The 16,309-nt window shown below is 37.6% G+C and overlaps 1 protein-coding gene across 4 annotated transcripts in view; it reads left to right on the top strand.

Annotated features, from left to right (window-relative positions):
* MPP7 (MAGUK p55 scaffold protein 7) overlaps positions 1 to 16,309 on the top strand; it is a 157,261-nt gene that overhangs the window by 32,964 nt on the left and 107,988 nt on the right. For all 4 annotated transcript variants that reach the window (XM_087777406.1, XM_087777432.1, XM_087777416.1 and 1 more), the window contains one exon: positions 10,667 to 10,833. In XM_087777406.1, coding sequence (XP_087633532.1) covers positions 10,797 to 10,833 — 37 coding nt within the window. In that variant the 5' untranslated portion in view covers positions 10,667 to 10,796. The remainder of the gene's footprint in view (positions 1 to 10,666; positions 10,834 to 16,309) is intronic.

Genomic DNA, 16,309 nt, shown 5'->3' with positions numbered 1-16,309 from the left:
ATCTGTCAAAACAGGAGCCAAGAGTGCCAGATGAGCCCTAGCTTCAGTTCCTTATCTTACCATCTCAAGGGTCCTACTGCAAGGAGCACACATTAATGTGTACTTGAAGACACCAGTTACGTTGCAGTGACTATAATTTTTGTACAATATGTGTGGTTCCTCAAGTAGCTGCACTTAGCTAAATTCAGTGACCTGCCATCCCTCTATTTTTTGGACTTACTAGGTGGTTTAGCTTTTGAATTCAGAGGGAAGATTGAACTGCCTCTCATTACACCCTCTCATAGGAGCATAAGGGACTGTATGACATGTACAGGAACAGTGCACATTCCTGTTTTAACCTCTCCAGTGCTATTAGGGAATCTTCAATGTCACTGTCTCAAAGAAACATTTTTACTGTAGAATATTTTTCCATTGCTTCATCAAAACTTCTGTATTCACAGTATTTTAATTTACAGAGCACCAGGTTTTTTAAAATGTTTCTACACTTTTAGCTACACTTGCTGGAGCAGGTATGCTTACTGATTTGTATAGCATCACCTTTGTCATTGCCTAAAAAACTGCAAGGTATGTAAGTTGGAGAGGCCACTATGAATAACAAAAAATGTCAAAGGTTCACCATCAAACTGCTTAGCTCTAATTTATACAGTTTCAGACAAAATAAGAAAAAAATACTTTGGTATTTGTAGCAAATGCCAAAATAGAATCAAAGCAGTATTGTTCACCTAGTTAAAATTGCAAAATCCAGGAAATATAAACATTAAGTTTCCAACAGCAACATTAACTTGGACTCTTTGCATATCCTGTGTTTTCCTGGTATACATTAAGACATAAAATAATGTATTAAGCTGTGAATTGAACAAGAAAAACAGTAAAAATTCTTCATGGAGGTAACACTGCCAAGTTAAGTTCTGTTACCATTTGTGTTTATTGACCTTTTATCATTTAAAATTATTTTCTTCATAAAGATTGAATATGATTTTTTTGGCCACATGAAGTGAAATCTAAGAGCTTGTCTTCACTGCAGTGTGAACTTGACATACAGTTTACCCCTTGCCTTGAATCTGACTCTTCTTCATCCATCAGTATCTCAAATTTGAATGAAGCGGCTTTTAAACTTGATAATATTACTTGAATCTCAGGCTGGCACTCTGATTGCAGTGGGAATGTAAAATAGGCTATATAGGTTGCCAAGACTGAACTTACAGTTATTTTTAATTATTTTTTTTCTAATTATTTTCTGCTAATTAATTTCGTGCATAACTAAAATGTGCAGAGTGAGCGTACTCATGGAGTAAATCAAGCTTAAAGTGTTGCAGTAAAGATGAACTCTAACTGTATTGCCTTTGAATTATGATGTATAACTTTGGAAACTATATATATGATTGATTCCAGAATTTTTAGGGAGTATTCCAGATGTTACTGAGCGTTGATTATATGTAACTCGGATCACGGGAAAGTCCTGCTCTGAGGGTGGTTCCAGCCTGGAGACGGTACAGAGCTCCAGGCAGAAAAATCTCCCTATCTGCTCCGTTCCTATCTGCGACTGCTTGCATGTGCCATAAACTTAAGGTTTCTTGCTTGTGTAAGCTAGGCTAATCCATGTTCTAGAAGAAAGGGAAGAGTCTTAAAGGAGATATTTGGAGAATAGTAAAGCAAGGACTTGCTGGTGAAGAATAGATTTGGAAAGTGAATCTAGGTTTGGAAAGCAATGGTGTGAAAAATAGAGAGGGTCCTTAGGGGTGCGGCAGTGGTGGGACACGAGTGGAAATAGAGACGGGAGAAAGCGAAAACTGTAGAAGCAAATTGTCAGGAGGTGGGAATGTTTGTAAAGAGAGGGATAAAAGCAGGTTTTGTTAGTGGAGGATCATGAATTCATGACAAGAATAGTGAGTACATAGCGGTGTCACCCAGAGAAAGGGTAAGATGGATATAGATGTGAAGCAAGAAACTGCAAGGTGGAATTGGGACAGCAAGGTCTGAGGCGGGGGGGGAGCTTCACTCCTAGAAAGAGGGACATGGAGAAAATGAAGATAATGAAAATAAATGCGACTGCTTGCATGTGCCATAAACTTAAGGTTTCTTGCTTGTGTAAGCTAGGCTAATCCATGTTCTAGAAGAAAGGGAAGAGTCTTAAAGGAGATATTTGGAGAATAGTAAAGCAAGGACTTGCTGGTGAAGAATAGATTTGGAAAGTGAATCTAGGTTTGGAAAGCAATGGTGTGAAAAATAGAGAGGGTCCTTAGGGGTGCGGCAGTGGTGGGACACGAGTGGAAATAGAGACGGGAGAAAGCGAAAACTGTAAGGGAAGTAGAAGCAAATTGTCAGGAGGTGGGAATGTTTGTAAAGAGAGGGATAAAAGCAGGTTTTGTTAGTGGAGGATCATGAATTCATGACAAGAATAGTGAGTACATAGCGGTGTCACCCAGAGAAAGGGTAAGATGGATATAGATGTGAAGCAAGAAACTGCAAGGTGGAATTGGGACAGCAAGGTCTGAGGCGGGGGGGGAGCTTCACTCCTAGAAAGAGGGACATGGAGAAAATGAAGATAATGAAAATAAAACTGGAAGGAAATGTGTCCTGGGTGACAAATCACACAGTGGGCTGCATGCGATGGTGCTCCCAGAGCTTGCCAAGGAGGAAGAGGAGGAGGGGAGGGTGTGAGGCATGAGGAGAGCCTTGCGGTGGCATTGGGGAGTTAGATGGAATCAGAGAAATCAAGGATGAATAATGGCCACAGGGAGCTTACAGGGAGGAAGAGAAGGCTGCAAGGAGTGTCTGGTGTGCTTGATGTACCAGCAGTGCAGAGGCTCTGGAACGTGTCATTGCCTGGCTATTCAGCTTCACCTTTGTTTTCTTCTACAAACTTAGCATCCCAGAGAAATTTGGCTTGCAAAGCTTGTAAACTTCTGGAAATCAAACACGCATACTTCTTCTGACTAGCTCTCTGTCCATGTGCGGTACTTTGTTTTTACTGTGCACATGTACATGCAAGGAAGTTTTTTGTTACTTGCTCTCAAGATGCAACTAATAAATTAACACTTAATAAATCAAAACTTTTTCCAAAATTGAGCTAAAGGCATATACTTTTCAGCTTGCTCATATTAAATTTTAAAACTTCACATTAAAGAAAGCAATCTGAAACTGATTAAAATGAAAATTATTGTAGTGAGGTTTTTCTGGATAAAAACATATGTTAAGAAAGTCGGGTTTATTCTGCTTTTGCTCTTGGAAAAAAGAATACATATTGATAATTATTCATTCATTTATCTTTTCCCTTTACCTATCTTCTCCTCTATCAAAAAAATAAATCATCACATTTTGACAGAAGTGGATTATAGAAAGTTGTGCTGAACAAAGGAGAAATGTTCAGAAGATTAGTTAATCTGAAAGAGAAGGGGTGGTCAAAACTTCTGTCTTCTGTAATAAAATATGGAAGCATTGTAAAACATCTGTGCCTTATTTGCCTCTAGAGGTGTATAAAATTTTGAGTTTGAAAAATAACATTGTAACATTGTAGGGGATGTTTCTGACTTTGAAATAATAGTATTTGAATATTTATATATTTCTGAGGATGATTTTTGGACAGGGCTGTTTAACAGACCTCAGAAATTGGTGCATGCGTGTTTTGTTGAGCCACAGGACCATGAAGTAAATTATGCTGTTGACACAAATACTTGGCTAAACTATTTAAATAAATCAATTAAATATTTACGATTTTATTAAGCATGGCCTTAATCCTGGTTTTATTGCTATCAGAGGTTTTCTGTCAGCTTTTGGAGATGTGGGATCAAATTGCATTATAATACTATTAAAATATGGAGTATATTCCTAAAATTGGAGTTGCAGAGCCCTTTGGTGCAAAGCATGTGTAATTGTCTGTTAGGGGGTGTTGAGGTTATCGGATGACTCAGTGCAGCAAGTTTTGCTGAACTTTCTCATTTACTGAAAATGTTAAAAGTTGTCAACTTTTTTAATATTTTGGGGGGCCGGTAGGGTTTGTCATTTCCTTTAGTTACTTACATTTTTCAAACAGACTGTCAAGAAACCATGCCAGAACAAAACTGTTTGTGCAGGTAATTAATGGAGAGGCCGTGGTACCTGCTGACAGGTATTTTCCAAGAAAAGAAATGGTTTGCAGCTAGGGGAAAAGCGTAAAAGTGTGCCCAAACCAGTAACTGAAAATGAATGAGCAACCTTTGATCTGAGACATAGTTTAGGTCACATTTTAATGAATAGCTTTATTAAACTAGTTTATTAAACTAATAGTATTCTGTCAGTTGGTACATTTTATTTGCAGAAAATTGGATCTGTCTAAGGGTATCTGACATCGACTGCAGTGATGCTGTTTTAAATTAAACTCGTAGCTTTAGTGTATGTATTTAAAGGAATGTTTTCATGCATTTAAAGGAATGTGCTCAATTCCAACACTGACATTTAAAATCTGAGTCTGGAGAGAGCTCATGTAGGGATTTTTGTGTTAAAGACAGGGAAGGTACAGGTTGCAAAGAGTCTTGGCACTGTTGCAGTATTGCTGCTTACTGAATGTATTTGACTTGTAGCATGGCTATGTTTTAAGGCAGCAAGGATCTGTTTAAACATTTTAATATACAATAGATTATAATTAATATATAAGTTAATAACTATATTACCTACAATACAGAATATATTAAAATATAAAATCTATTTTATTTCTCTTTTTGTTCTGTTAGATTGACTCATTACTGGAAGAATGTACTTCACAGTTGTATTTAGAGAAGGTTCAGATAAAGGTGGTATCTAGATAAACAGATTTTGTGTTCTGGTCCCCATCTGGGTGAAGGAATATCATGGGGGAAAACAGTCTGGAAGAAGAAAATTGGGATGCCAATTTCAGTGTTGCTATTGAGTGTCTAAGTAAGTGAGATTTTTCCAATTGACATAGGATTAAGCTCTTCAGGAGGAGCAACCTATTTAGTGGTGAACTTGTGAAGGAAGCAAATCTTATGCTGTGCTCATTTCCCTCTCCTGCCTGTCTTCTGAGCCCTTTGAACAAATTCAGTCAAACATGACAGAAGAGAAAAGATCTCAATATATGAGTTTCTGGTGTGTTTTTGGAAATAGTGGTCAGGTAGTGATCAGAGTTTTGTGTCTTCTGTTAATGACCCAATGAGGGAAGGGTCTAGTTGGGAGCTCATCCTTTAAGAGGAAGAGAATAAAATTATAAAGGCTGAACCATGTAGCCTAGACACCACAGTCAGGAAGGCCATTGAAAATCAGCCTTGCTTCATTCTGGTGTTGGTCAAAGTGTTCATTACAGTGAAACCCAAGCACTCTCAGAAATAACAGTGATCCATCTCTAATGTCTTAATGTTTTTCAGCACATGACTTCTTCAATACTTTTTTTTTTTAATAGTAGTTGTAGGTTTTATCACTTAGATTGTCTTTTTTTCCTCCATTTGTAAAAATATTCCCTTAAGTAGAAACCAGAGATCTCTCTTTTCTGAGGCTTTGGGGCTTCACAGTGAAATTTGAGCCAGGAAAGTACAAGGCACACTACAAGATACAATGAGTTCAGTGGTATGGTTTTCCCAAACTAAATATTTATTAAAGATGTCCCCACGAATGTATAAATTAAAAGTCAAGCAGTTTTACATTTGCAATGGATGCTTAAGCAGGTCTAAGTTCTCAGCTATTATTCTCAAACCCTTTTAACAAAGTGTGGTTGTTTCTAACATCCCTGTGGTGTAAGCTAAAGATACACGTAAACTAAACAAAATGGAGAACACTGATAGAACATTATACAGAAAAATATTATGTAGAAGCCTTAAATTCTTCTGATGGCTGAAGTTTGATATGATGGCAAGACCAGGAGAAAGCCAGTCAAGGCAGCTGTTTTCCTTTTCAGTTTGGGACAGTCCATGTTCTCTAACATTTGGTAGTTTCCATAGATATTCCTATTTTTTTATTGGACTCTATACCCAGAGGTTTTTGCCACTCTTTTCTTTTCCATTATATACCCACAGCTGAGTGAGTCAGAGGCAGCTTCTTGCTTCTGCAGTGCCTTTGAAGTCCCATCATGTTTGTGCGCCGTGTCCTCTAGCAGTAATTCCAGTTCAAAATTTTTTGTGGGTTCCTGTTGACAACGTACGTGTACCGCCTACAAGGGCGGCAGCCGAGCTTTGGAAGCCCATCAGGAGCTGCCAGCAGGTTCCAGTAGCCTGTCGGAGACTGTGATTGAGGAGGTGGAAACTTCCTCAGAAGAGATTAAGGATTCCATAGATCTCATTACATTACAACTTCCAAGAGAGTAGACCACCATTTTCAATTCAGATTTTGTCTACCAAAACAGATTTACTTCTCCCAGTCTAGAAAACCTCCTTTGGCAATTTCCTGTGCTGACTAGGTTTTGGAGACTTGTATACATGTCCCTAGTCATTCAATTACTTGAGGCCTCATGATGAATAAAAGACTGAATGGCTGTCAAATTTCCTGTCTCCACATGAAATCTCTATCTGGTAGTTCAAATACCATTTGCAGGCATGCTGGTTTAGTTCTGGAAATCAAGGTTATAGTCTTCATAACTGTAGCATCCTTTAGAAAAACTGGTTGTGTGTTTCTTGTATCAAACAACCTGGTTTTATGCGTGCGCACACATGTGTGTGTGTGTCCCCATTTGTAACATTACTATGTTCATACTTTTTATGTTTTTACCTGTTCTAAAGCAGTCAAGTCTTCAGCCTGCTTTTTAAACGTGAAGAAAATCAATTTATATTCATTAACGTGCCAAAAATATTAAGTAACTTGTAAAATAACCTTTCAGAAATAAATATTATGCAGTTCACTGAAGTTTGGACGAGGAGTCAAAGGTAGAACCAAGACTTCATGTGTGCTGTCTCCAAATGCATGATGCTTGCCATAAAGTCAAACTTGAAAACGTTTTCCTACCTCATCTGTTGTAGAAAAATGAACTTGATTAAAATAAAATGTATGCGTGACTAATGGAGTCACTTCCATGAAAGCAATAGAGGATCCTAGAAAGAAGTTAGTAAAGCTGAAATTATGCGGAAGGCTGTTCATCTTGGCGCTCTTCGACTGCCTCCCACCCTCTTGTTTTATCTGCCTGCCCCTGTCCGTTGTTACTGGTCCTCTGGTATTGACAACAGGGGTGGTAGGGAATGAGATTTATCCCCTCGTCCCTTGGTAAGGGGCCTCTCTTATTTGTGGGATATGCAGGAAAAAATTCCCTTGGAGAGCTGTAATTCTAGGATTTTGCAGTTTTGGAAGCTGTTCCCAGGAGGCTTCTGCCCCGCTCCTGGCTATTTATAACCGGGGGATTTGGCACCCCGATAAGTTATGTCACCTTAATGAACCTGGCGGTGAAGCTAACTAGAACTGCGTCTGGCTCGGTGAACGTGCTTGTGTAGTGTGCAGGAGTTATTGAAAGGTAGGGAAACATTTCTGTTCCTCTTACAGACGTCTAGTTTAAGTTTTTGCAGTATCTGTCGTTCAACCGGAAAGCCCTAGCAATAGCGACGTCTTTCATTATGCAAGTATATACAGGCAGAAATAATGGCAATGATTTAATTTATTATTAAATTGTAATTGGTTATTTAGTTTTACAGTTACCTGATCAAAGGCAGAAATGATTAACGCCCGTTCGTGCCTTCCTGGGCCCGGCCCCGCTGAGGCGCGGCCCGCCCGCCGCCGCCCGCCGCCGCCCGCCGCCGCTGCCCGCCGCCGCTAGGTGTCAGGCGCCGCGCGGGGGGCGCGGGCCCGCTGGAAACTCCGGGGCCTGTGGCGGGCCTGCGCGGCCTTCACTGTTTCCACATGGTGGGTGCCAGCAAAACCCGATACAGTGTGATATATAGAAGCAAGGTACAACTGGAATAATGAAATTTCAAAAATAAGCCCTTTTTAAAGGCTGGTTGTAACAGTCCTGCTGGGTATTGTAAATGCCTCAGGTGCACTTGATACTGCTGTTACGTTCCTGGCGTTGCCTTTTCGTTTTTATGGAAAGATGGATTGAACTTCAATTTAAGAATATTCGGTAATCCCTCTCAGGACATACTGTAACAGCTGGTATTTCTGTGTTGCAGCAAATCGATTCCATACAGCAGTCAGCAATGCCTATGGCTGGGCTCCGGCAAAAACTTCCAAAGCATTTTAAATAAAGCGAGCCAAAGAAAATAACATCATCACTGCAAAAATGTAGCTTAATTTGCAAGTTAGGGGGGGGGAAAAAAAGAGTCCCCATTCCATTCCAGCAAAATATTAAGCATTTTACTGGTAAGGATTTCATCAGGTCATTTATTTTTCATTAATATATATTTAGGATCTGGGGGGAATAACTTTATGCTGTATATAAGTTTCTTAAGGAGCTTGAATTTTTTAAATATTGACTGATTTACTGTGAAATAAAGAAAAATAGAGAAACTGATAGAGTTTAAATATATGACATGTATGTAGGTCAACAAGGCTTTCCACGTTTTGCAATGAACTTTTTTTAAGGAACCTGAATTTCTGATTGATAATAAGGCACCTATAATGAGAATGCCTTGCATGTTTGGGTTTGGTCTTTTTGTTTTGTTTTGTTTTTTAATAGATGAAAGTACTTTAAGCTGCATATAAATCAAAGATGTCCCATTAATAGTAAATAATTTTGTTTTAATCAGTTTCTTACATGTGTACGACTAAACTAAAAACTAAAAATGCCTTCGTCCTTCATACGGCTGTAGTGGTGTGCTGACGCTGGGGACTGTAAGGGAGCTTAGAACATGACTTCTCTTTTACGGTGCTTGTATGTGTTAGAAAGAAAACAAGCAGAATTAATGCAAAGTGAATATGTTCCGTCTTAATTGGTACAGCGTGTCCTCAGCTACGATGTCTTTTTATTTTTTCTGTTTTAAACTGCACCCTGGCTACCTTTGCATATAGATGTTTTACAACTTCGTCATCATAAGATGAGCTTTCACTCTGAAATACTTAACTTCCTTATCTCTGTTTTAAATTTTAAGTCAATGGACTTCGTGCTGATTTGATGAATGTCAAAACAGTTTTTTGGAAGCTGATGCTTTTTTAGTGAAAACTTACTTTTTTCCTTTGCCACAAACTTTTATAACTAAAAAAAAAAAACCCAAACCCTAAACCAGTCTTAATAGATAGATTTTTAAGTTTTATTCGGTCCTTTTCATGACAGAAGAAGTTACCCAGGGCTGCAACTTCTGCTGGAGTTTGAAAGCTGACATGCAAAATGTTTCTTCGGGTAAGGGCTTAGGGGAGGAAAAAAAAGAACTTTAAGAAGTTGCCAGACTATTTAAACTATAGGGTTATGCCTAGGGATGAGTTAATAACTAGCTTGTATCTAATAATTGATTTAAAACTTACTAAACAAAACCTTGTGGATGGCCCTTAAGTTGCAATACTTTTAGCAATATGGGGATTTTTTTTTTTTGTGTAAAACAAAATTTTGAACTTCATGGAGTGTTTACAGCACCTGTATATTACTCTTCCACAAGACTGTTGCCAAGTGCAAATGTGTCCAAAATATGCATTTTCAGAGCCAAGATGACTTCAAAAGTAATTCTGATTAATATGAATGTGTTTAAAAAAAAAACAAACAAAAAAAAAACCAAACCAAAACACCAACAAACCAGCAACAGCAGCAGCACAATGCTCTTCTGTTTGTTTATTTTCTTATGCTAAGGCAGAACTATGCTGCTTGCTTTCTTCAAGTATCCTTTTTGTTTACTGAAATCTGGAGAAAACCCTTGTTTTCTGTTAGCTTCTACTTCCCCCTCTCTCTTCCTTCTCACACATTAGCCCCTGCCTTGCTATTAGTAAACATTTCCAGTCTTAACTCTGAATTTCTTTTCACAAGTTTGTGTTCCAGTTTCATATTTTAACATTCCTGAATTTAAATACGTTCGCTTATATTTAAAATTGGTTTTTACTTTTGTTACATTTGCTCTGAATTTTCCTCAAGAACAGGTTAAAAGAAAGACACAAAACTTTGTATCAGTAGGCCTGTGCAATTATAAAAAAATACGGCTTAAAAAACACTGACTTTGTAGTAATGAATTACAGAAAAATTCCTTACATGGTCTGCATGATAATGGCTCCATCAACTCCACGAATCAAACTGCTATTTACCTTAGAGAAGCGTTTGCCCCAGTCTGCTTTTTACAACTTCAGTTAAAATTTAGATTGTATTTCTAGATTACAAATAAAAATTGCATGTCAGATCTTAAATGAACTGAAAACAATTGAAAGGAGGTTAAGTAGAAACACTGAATAAATTACCATGCTAGTAAGCAATTTTTTTTTTTTCTGGGATAAGTAGTAGCAAAATTTGAGTGACTTAAATTATCCACTGTTTTAATAAAATAACCCTCGATTTTATTTCCAAAATACCTGACACGCTGGAGTTAAAGAGTATAATTTACATGAGAGAAATGTGCTAAATTATTTTTACAGCAGAATGGGATTATAGGCTAGACTGAAGAAAACAAAACTTGTTTCACCTGGGGAAAAAAAAAATCTTAACAGTCATAAATAAATGCAAAGCACTTTGTTTAGAGAGTCTTAAATCAAAAGCTTATTTTGTGATAATGATTGGGTTTGATTAGCTGCAGTAATTTACAGTTTAACAGTGTTCTTAATTGTAAAATTCTGTTTCTTTTCTTTCTAGGAGAAACTCTGAGATAGCATAAATCTTTGTAGACAACTTGGCTGCAAGCAGTTAAACTGAAATTAACTTCTGCCTTCTGGCTGCAGAGTGCTAGTCTGACATTCCTGCGTGATACTCTGCAGACTAAATCATGCCAGCATTATCAACTGGATCTGGAAGTGACACAGGTACGCAAGCCAAGGAGGACTGCCTGTTTCCTCCAGATCTAACTTGTTAAGTCTATGGTCTGTATTTCAAGAAATCGTCAAATAAAATAATTAATTATGGTCTCAACACATGCTTAATTTAAGATTTTAAACATAAGCTTTTTTCCCTGAAGTTAATTTAGATATATGAAACACCACAGGTAAAATAAATTTTTAAAAGTCCCACCACCATCTTCTTCCCCTCCATTGCCAACCTCCAAAAAGAACAACTCCAAACAGATATTATATATGGATCTGCAGAATTTGGATTCACCTCTGAGCATGGTTCCTACAAAGTTAACTTGAAAGAGGAGGAGGAAAAAAAAAAAGATGATATCATACATGCCTTAATATTTGCAGCAGTCTAGACTATCCCCTCTGTGAGTTATAGTTATCAGTGGAGTTATTTCTGAACACAGACTATTTAGTTTTGACACTTCTTTAACAAATTAGGAGAAGAAAAATACTGTCTCAAGTTCTCTTCCTTCCCTTGCCTTCCACGTCAGAGTCCAGTTCCTATCACTGACTGCAGGCAGTGGGAGTGCAGATATGTAGCTTTCCATAGTTTTCACCTTCTTCGTCACAATATTAGGCTATATTCAAAAGTTAAATCTCATCTTGCTGTTACGCATACATCCTCTATGTCTGACAATATTTTTGTCCATGTTTTAGGGACAACTCAAGTTAGTATTTTTGCTCGAGGGTGTTTGGTAAATAGGTGATCTGGCTGAGGTTACAATACAAAGATCCATGCTTTCCACCCCTGTGCTTGTTATTTTAGATCACATAGTTTTATGCACAAGAAGTAACAGCAGGGTTTTGAAAACAAATTGGGAGATTTCAATTCAGAAATACAAAAAATATGTATATAAGGAACTGCATTTGATTCTTATTTTAAAGAGACTGTATAGTGCAGTGATTTTTTTTTTCCACATTTCAGGTCCATGTAAAATTTCTCTTAGGTGAAAAGATTAATCTTTAGAGTTGTGTGTGTGTTTGTTTATTACCATGGGGAGGGAGGGTTGTGTTTTGGTTTTATTTGGTTTTGGGTTTTTTTTTGTCTCCCTGTTCCTGTGTTTAGGGGATTTGACTATCATCTCACCAAACCCTACCTCTACATATCTTTATTTTCTTCCCCTTCCCCCATGGAAATAAGTGCAGTTGAAGCTGTTTAGTATGCTAAAGTTGAATTTTCGAAGATTTGTCAGGGTCTGCTCTGGGCTGATTTTCTACTCTGGATCTTTGCTTCCTTTATCACACAACCTTTTGTGTCCTTCCAAAGCTTGCCTTAATTGTTGTTTTTTTGGCGGGGGGTGTTTCTTTTTTTTTAATTATTACTTGGCCAAATGCTTCCTGGCATTTCAGAAGTCTCAAGAACATGTTGAGATGAACAGCAGGGGGATTGTGTGATAACTGGTGCCTGATGCTGACAATTTTGCCTGTTTTCTTGTTTAAAGAATGTTAGTATGTCCAAAAGTAATAGTCATGGACATAGTCTCTGAATAAAGAAAAGGGCTTCAAAAAGTGGGAAAAAAAATCCTACTTTAAAAATTGTGTGTGTTAAAATGTCTCTGAAAACATGTTTTACTGTGCTATTTAATGCATATGATGCTCCAAATGGACCGTTAATAATTATGGTGTGTGATAAAGCTCACCTATCTCTATTCTTCCAGGAAACCTATAGTAAAATATGATATGTACCATTAATATCTTGCTGTTAAATAATCTTGCTTGTTAAATCCAATTTGTTTTCTGCTGCAAGTTGTAAATTGTTTCTTTAACTAAAAGTTTGCATTTGGAGGGAAAAGAGAATTATTTATTTTCTTACAGTTTCTTTACAGTATTTCCTGATGGGGATGATAGGTATTCAAGTATTTTTTGAATGATTACATCAAACTGTGCTTTCTGTCCTGGTTATAATACAGGTGGTTTCTAAGCAGAGCCCTGTTTCTCTGCTGTTACTCTCACTCTTAGATTAAAAAAAGACAAACACAAAAAAATTTGGATTTTTTGACCTCTGTTGTGCCTTGGTGGGTAGTCCAGTTTTCCTCGCACCCTGCCTGCATAAACTGGTGGTGTGACATGCAATGAGTTGCAACTGCTCTAGTCCATGAGAGGACTATCTGGGATGCTGTGGAGTTAGCAAGTCACTTAGTGGGGACCTGACAAAACTGCACCTTTAGGGTAGGGACGCAGCTTCGTTTAGTCTGTCTGCTAAGATGTGTTTATTAACACATTGAAACAAAACCCCAACATAGCTTATTTTTGTGTCTGTTATATCCTAGTGATATAAAAGTAAACCTGGATTTAAAAATGAGTGAAAGAATTCATTGAGGGCTCGTAAATAAAAATGCATCATCTGTGAATATCGGAAAGTTGCCAAGTCATGGAGTCATGGACTATTGGAAACTCGGATGCTAGTATGAAAGCACTGATTTTTTTTTTTTTTTTAATATAATCTTAGGCATCAGACCACTGTCAAAAGCAGGATAGTGTTCATGATGGGCCACATTTGATCAGACTAAATGTTGACCTACTCGTGTTAATTTTACATTGCTCTTACTTTGTCAACAGACTTTATTAGGGATGTCACCACATCCTTGCAGCTGCTTCCTTCATATACTTACACATGCTTTCATTATACTACGTTTTAACCTGTATGTTCTTCTGAACACAGACCATGCCTCCTAAATCTGTTTTGGGAGGCATTTACCAGACTTTAAACTATGATAAATCAAAAGCATGGCTACAATATTTGCCATCTTTTGTTTAATACATTTGTTTTAATTAATTTAGATTCATCAAGTGACTTTGAAATTAATCTTGTACCTTACCAGTCTGATCTGGCTTCTTACCTTTAAGACAGAGGAAGAGAGGCTTATGTGTGCACATGCTTCTTTCTCTTCCGCTCTCCATTAGCCATATAGAAACCCTGTTTTTATATAATAATAACAACAACAACAACAATTTGTTGTTTATAATGTGTGCATGATGCTGCTCCTCCCTTAAGGTTTTTAGTCCTGTCAGTGTCAGGTCAAAGTTACCTTAAAGCAACCATCTTGAAGAGAAGGCTGAGCTCCTGCCTGAGGCTGCAGCTGAAGCTTTAATTATTTTCTGTGTTGTGAAAGTCTGCTTGAACTCTGTGTGCAAGCCCATCAAACAGAGTTTGAAGACTAGGCAAGAAGACTTGTATTTTTGCAGGTAAAGCAAGTCTGCGAGATCTGGCATTCACTTATCTAATAGAGCTAGGAAGATTTAAGTTTGCAGTCCTGGCTTCACAGTAGTGGATGGCAGCTTTGTTGCTGATTTTGGTGGAGCCGAGATGACATCATTATGCTTTAAGTGTTGTTTTAGTGTGAAAAACATCGTAAAATTGTTACAGATTTCTTTCCTCTCAACCCTGTATCAAGCTTGCTCAGCTGACAAGTTTAAAAATGCTTTTCTGTTTGTCCTTAAAAACTAGCGCACAAATGTGCAAAGCAGACTGTGTTTTTAATTCATGTGTTGTCAGCGAGAAAATCACATTTATGGGCCAACTTTGGCCACGAAGTAAAACTGTGTGAGATTGCTTAAATATAATGAAAGTCAGAAGCAGTTCTTAAATTTGAATATTGTAAATTATAGAAAGAAAAAATGTGCAGGGCTTGCATTAGTTTCTTCTTGAGTACATATAGGAGCTAATGCTGTGCCAGATAGTGGAGTTTTTTCAGTATTACAAGCCTGTAAAACTGAATACATGTTAGTTTTCTAAAATAAAAAAACCCAACACATTTGTTACTAACCAAATTGTAAGTTCACGTGGCCTTTAAAATATTCCCGGTTTTAGTGTTCTCTTCACTGTTTTATAATAATACAAAATAAAGATATGAAATTTGTTTTAAATGTTGGGTATTTGTTCAAACTCCATTTTTGGTAGCATATTCTGTGATTCTTTAAGAATTATCTTGACCTCTGAAGCTGCATACTGTTGATGTGGATGTACTGAATACTGCTAGAAATATTTTGCTGAAATATTATGTTGACATGATAGCTTCGTAATCCGTATGGATTACCTCCCAGTGAAGTGAGACCACCGCAAGCAATGCAAAGTTCAAAGATGATTTTGCAATCAGCTGAACACCGAAAGATGCTATCCTTGTTTTTACTGTTTTCATGTAGATGTCTTCCCTTTATTTACTACTCATGCATTTTAATCAGCTTGCCAGTTTTAACATAATCTTTTCTAAGAATGCTCGATAATGGAAAGGATAAAAAGGTGGACAGAAAAAAGACACAGTAATAAAACGAAGAAAAAGCTGAGTAGTTGGCTGAGGTGAGAGGGGGACATCAGAAACGTCTGTAGGGGAAGAAGGACATGGGAGTTCTATTTTTGCAGCCTGTTTAAAAAAATACAGTAATAAAAAATGGTGGCCAAGACCTGGGTTCATTGTTACGAGATGAAGAGAAAGGGAATTTAGGAGAGTGATGAAGGAAGGATTTCTGGGAGTAGCTCTTCCGTCGGAGGCTGCCAGGGCGAAGGCTTGCAGGGCGATTGAATGCTGCTCCAAACTGCCTCTGCTTCCCTGCTGACGTGCCGCGGTGGAAAGGGAGCAGAGGGAAAGCCTTCGCTCACCTGCTTCACGCCGTTGCTGAGGACTTAGCCATAGGTGTGCCACAGCAAGAGTAGTATGTAAATGCCTTTGGCTGCATCATGATGTCAAGGCTACTTAAATTTCTCACCACGTTGACATGCACAGATATGGCTAGATTTTCATGAAAACCGATATGCTAGCTGAGGCAAAATTTATACTGAATTAATAAGTAGAGCCAATATTTTACCATGCATTCTTGAATTCTCCCCATCTCCAGCTGCCAGAGGCATTAAATGGCTTGTAGTCTAACATTAATATGAAAGATTTGGGAAATTATGAGACGGATGGCTAGCTTTAATTGCTATCAGATTTAATTTTTAGAAATATAACTTGCTGGTGTTGGAAAGGGTATTTATTTTGGTATCAACATATTTATGGTGACTGTTGGAAAACTTATTCAAAGTAGAATGAAATTCCTCTAAACTGATCTGTTTTGGGTTAATTTTTTATATTATGCTAGACTGATTCAGCAGTGTGGAATCAGAAAATGTGTGCAATTATATTTACTGATGGTAAACTCTTTAAAACTGTTACAGTTCTTGGACATGAATTTAAATTCAAATGGTCTGGCAGCTGCAACAATTTTTACTCATTTTTTTATTTTTTTGGTGAGCAATGTGTAGTTTTGTGGTAAATTTGAAAGTATGACAGCCTATATTGTTTCTAACCAGGGGCTTAAATGTATAGCTATGTTTGTTGGACCAAAAGCTGTAATTACACAAATGGTTGACAGTTTCTAGTGATGCCAGATGTCCTTTGCCGAGAGCAGACTGCCATGCTTTACCGCTCAAGTGTAGCTGTGCCAGCGTCCAGGTTAGCTAGCAGAG

Source organism: Nipponia nippon, unplaced genomic scaffold (genome assembly GCF_047370975.1).
Source record: "Nipponia nippon isolate SJK-2023a ecotype South Korea unplaced genomic scaffold, ASM4737097v1 scaffold_1, whole genome shotgun sequence".
Lineage (NCBI taxonomy): Eukaryota > Metazoa > Chordata > Aves > Pelecaniformes > Threskiornithidae > Nipponia > Nipponia nippon.
This window is presented reverse-complemented; position numbering and strand designations above follow the sequence as displayed.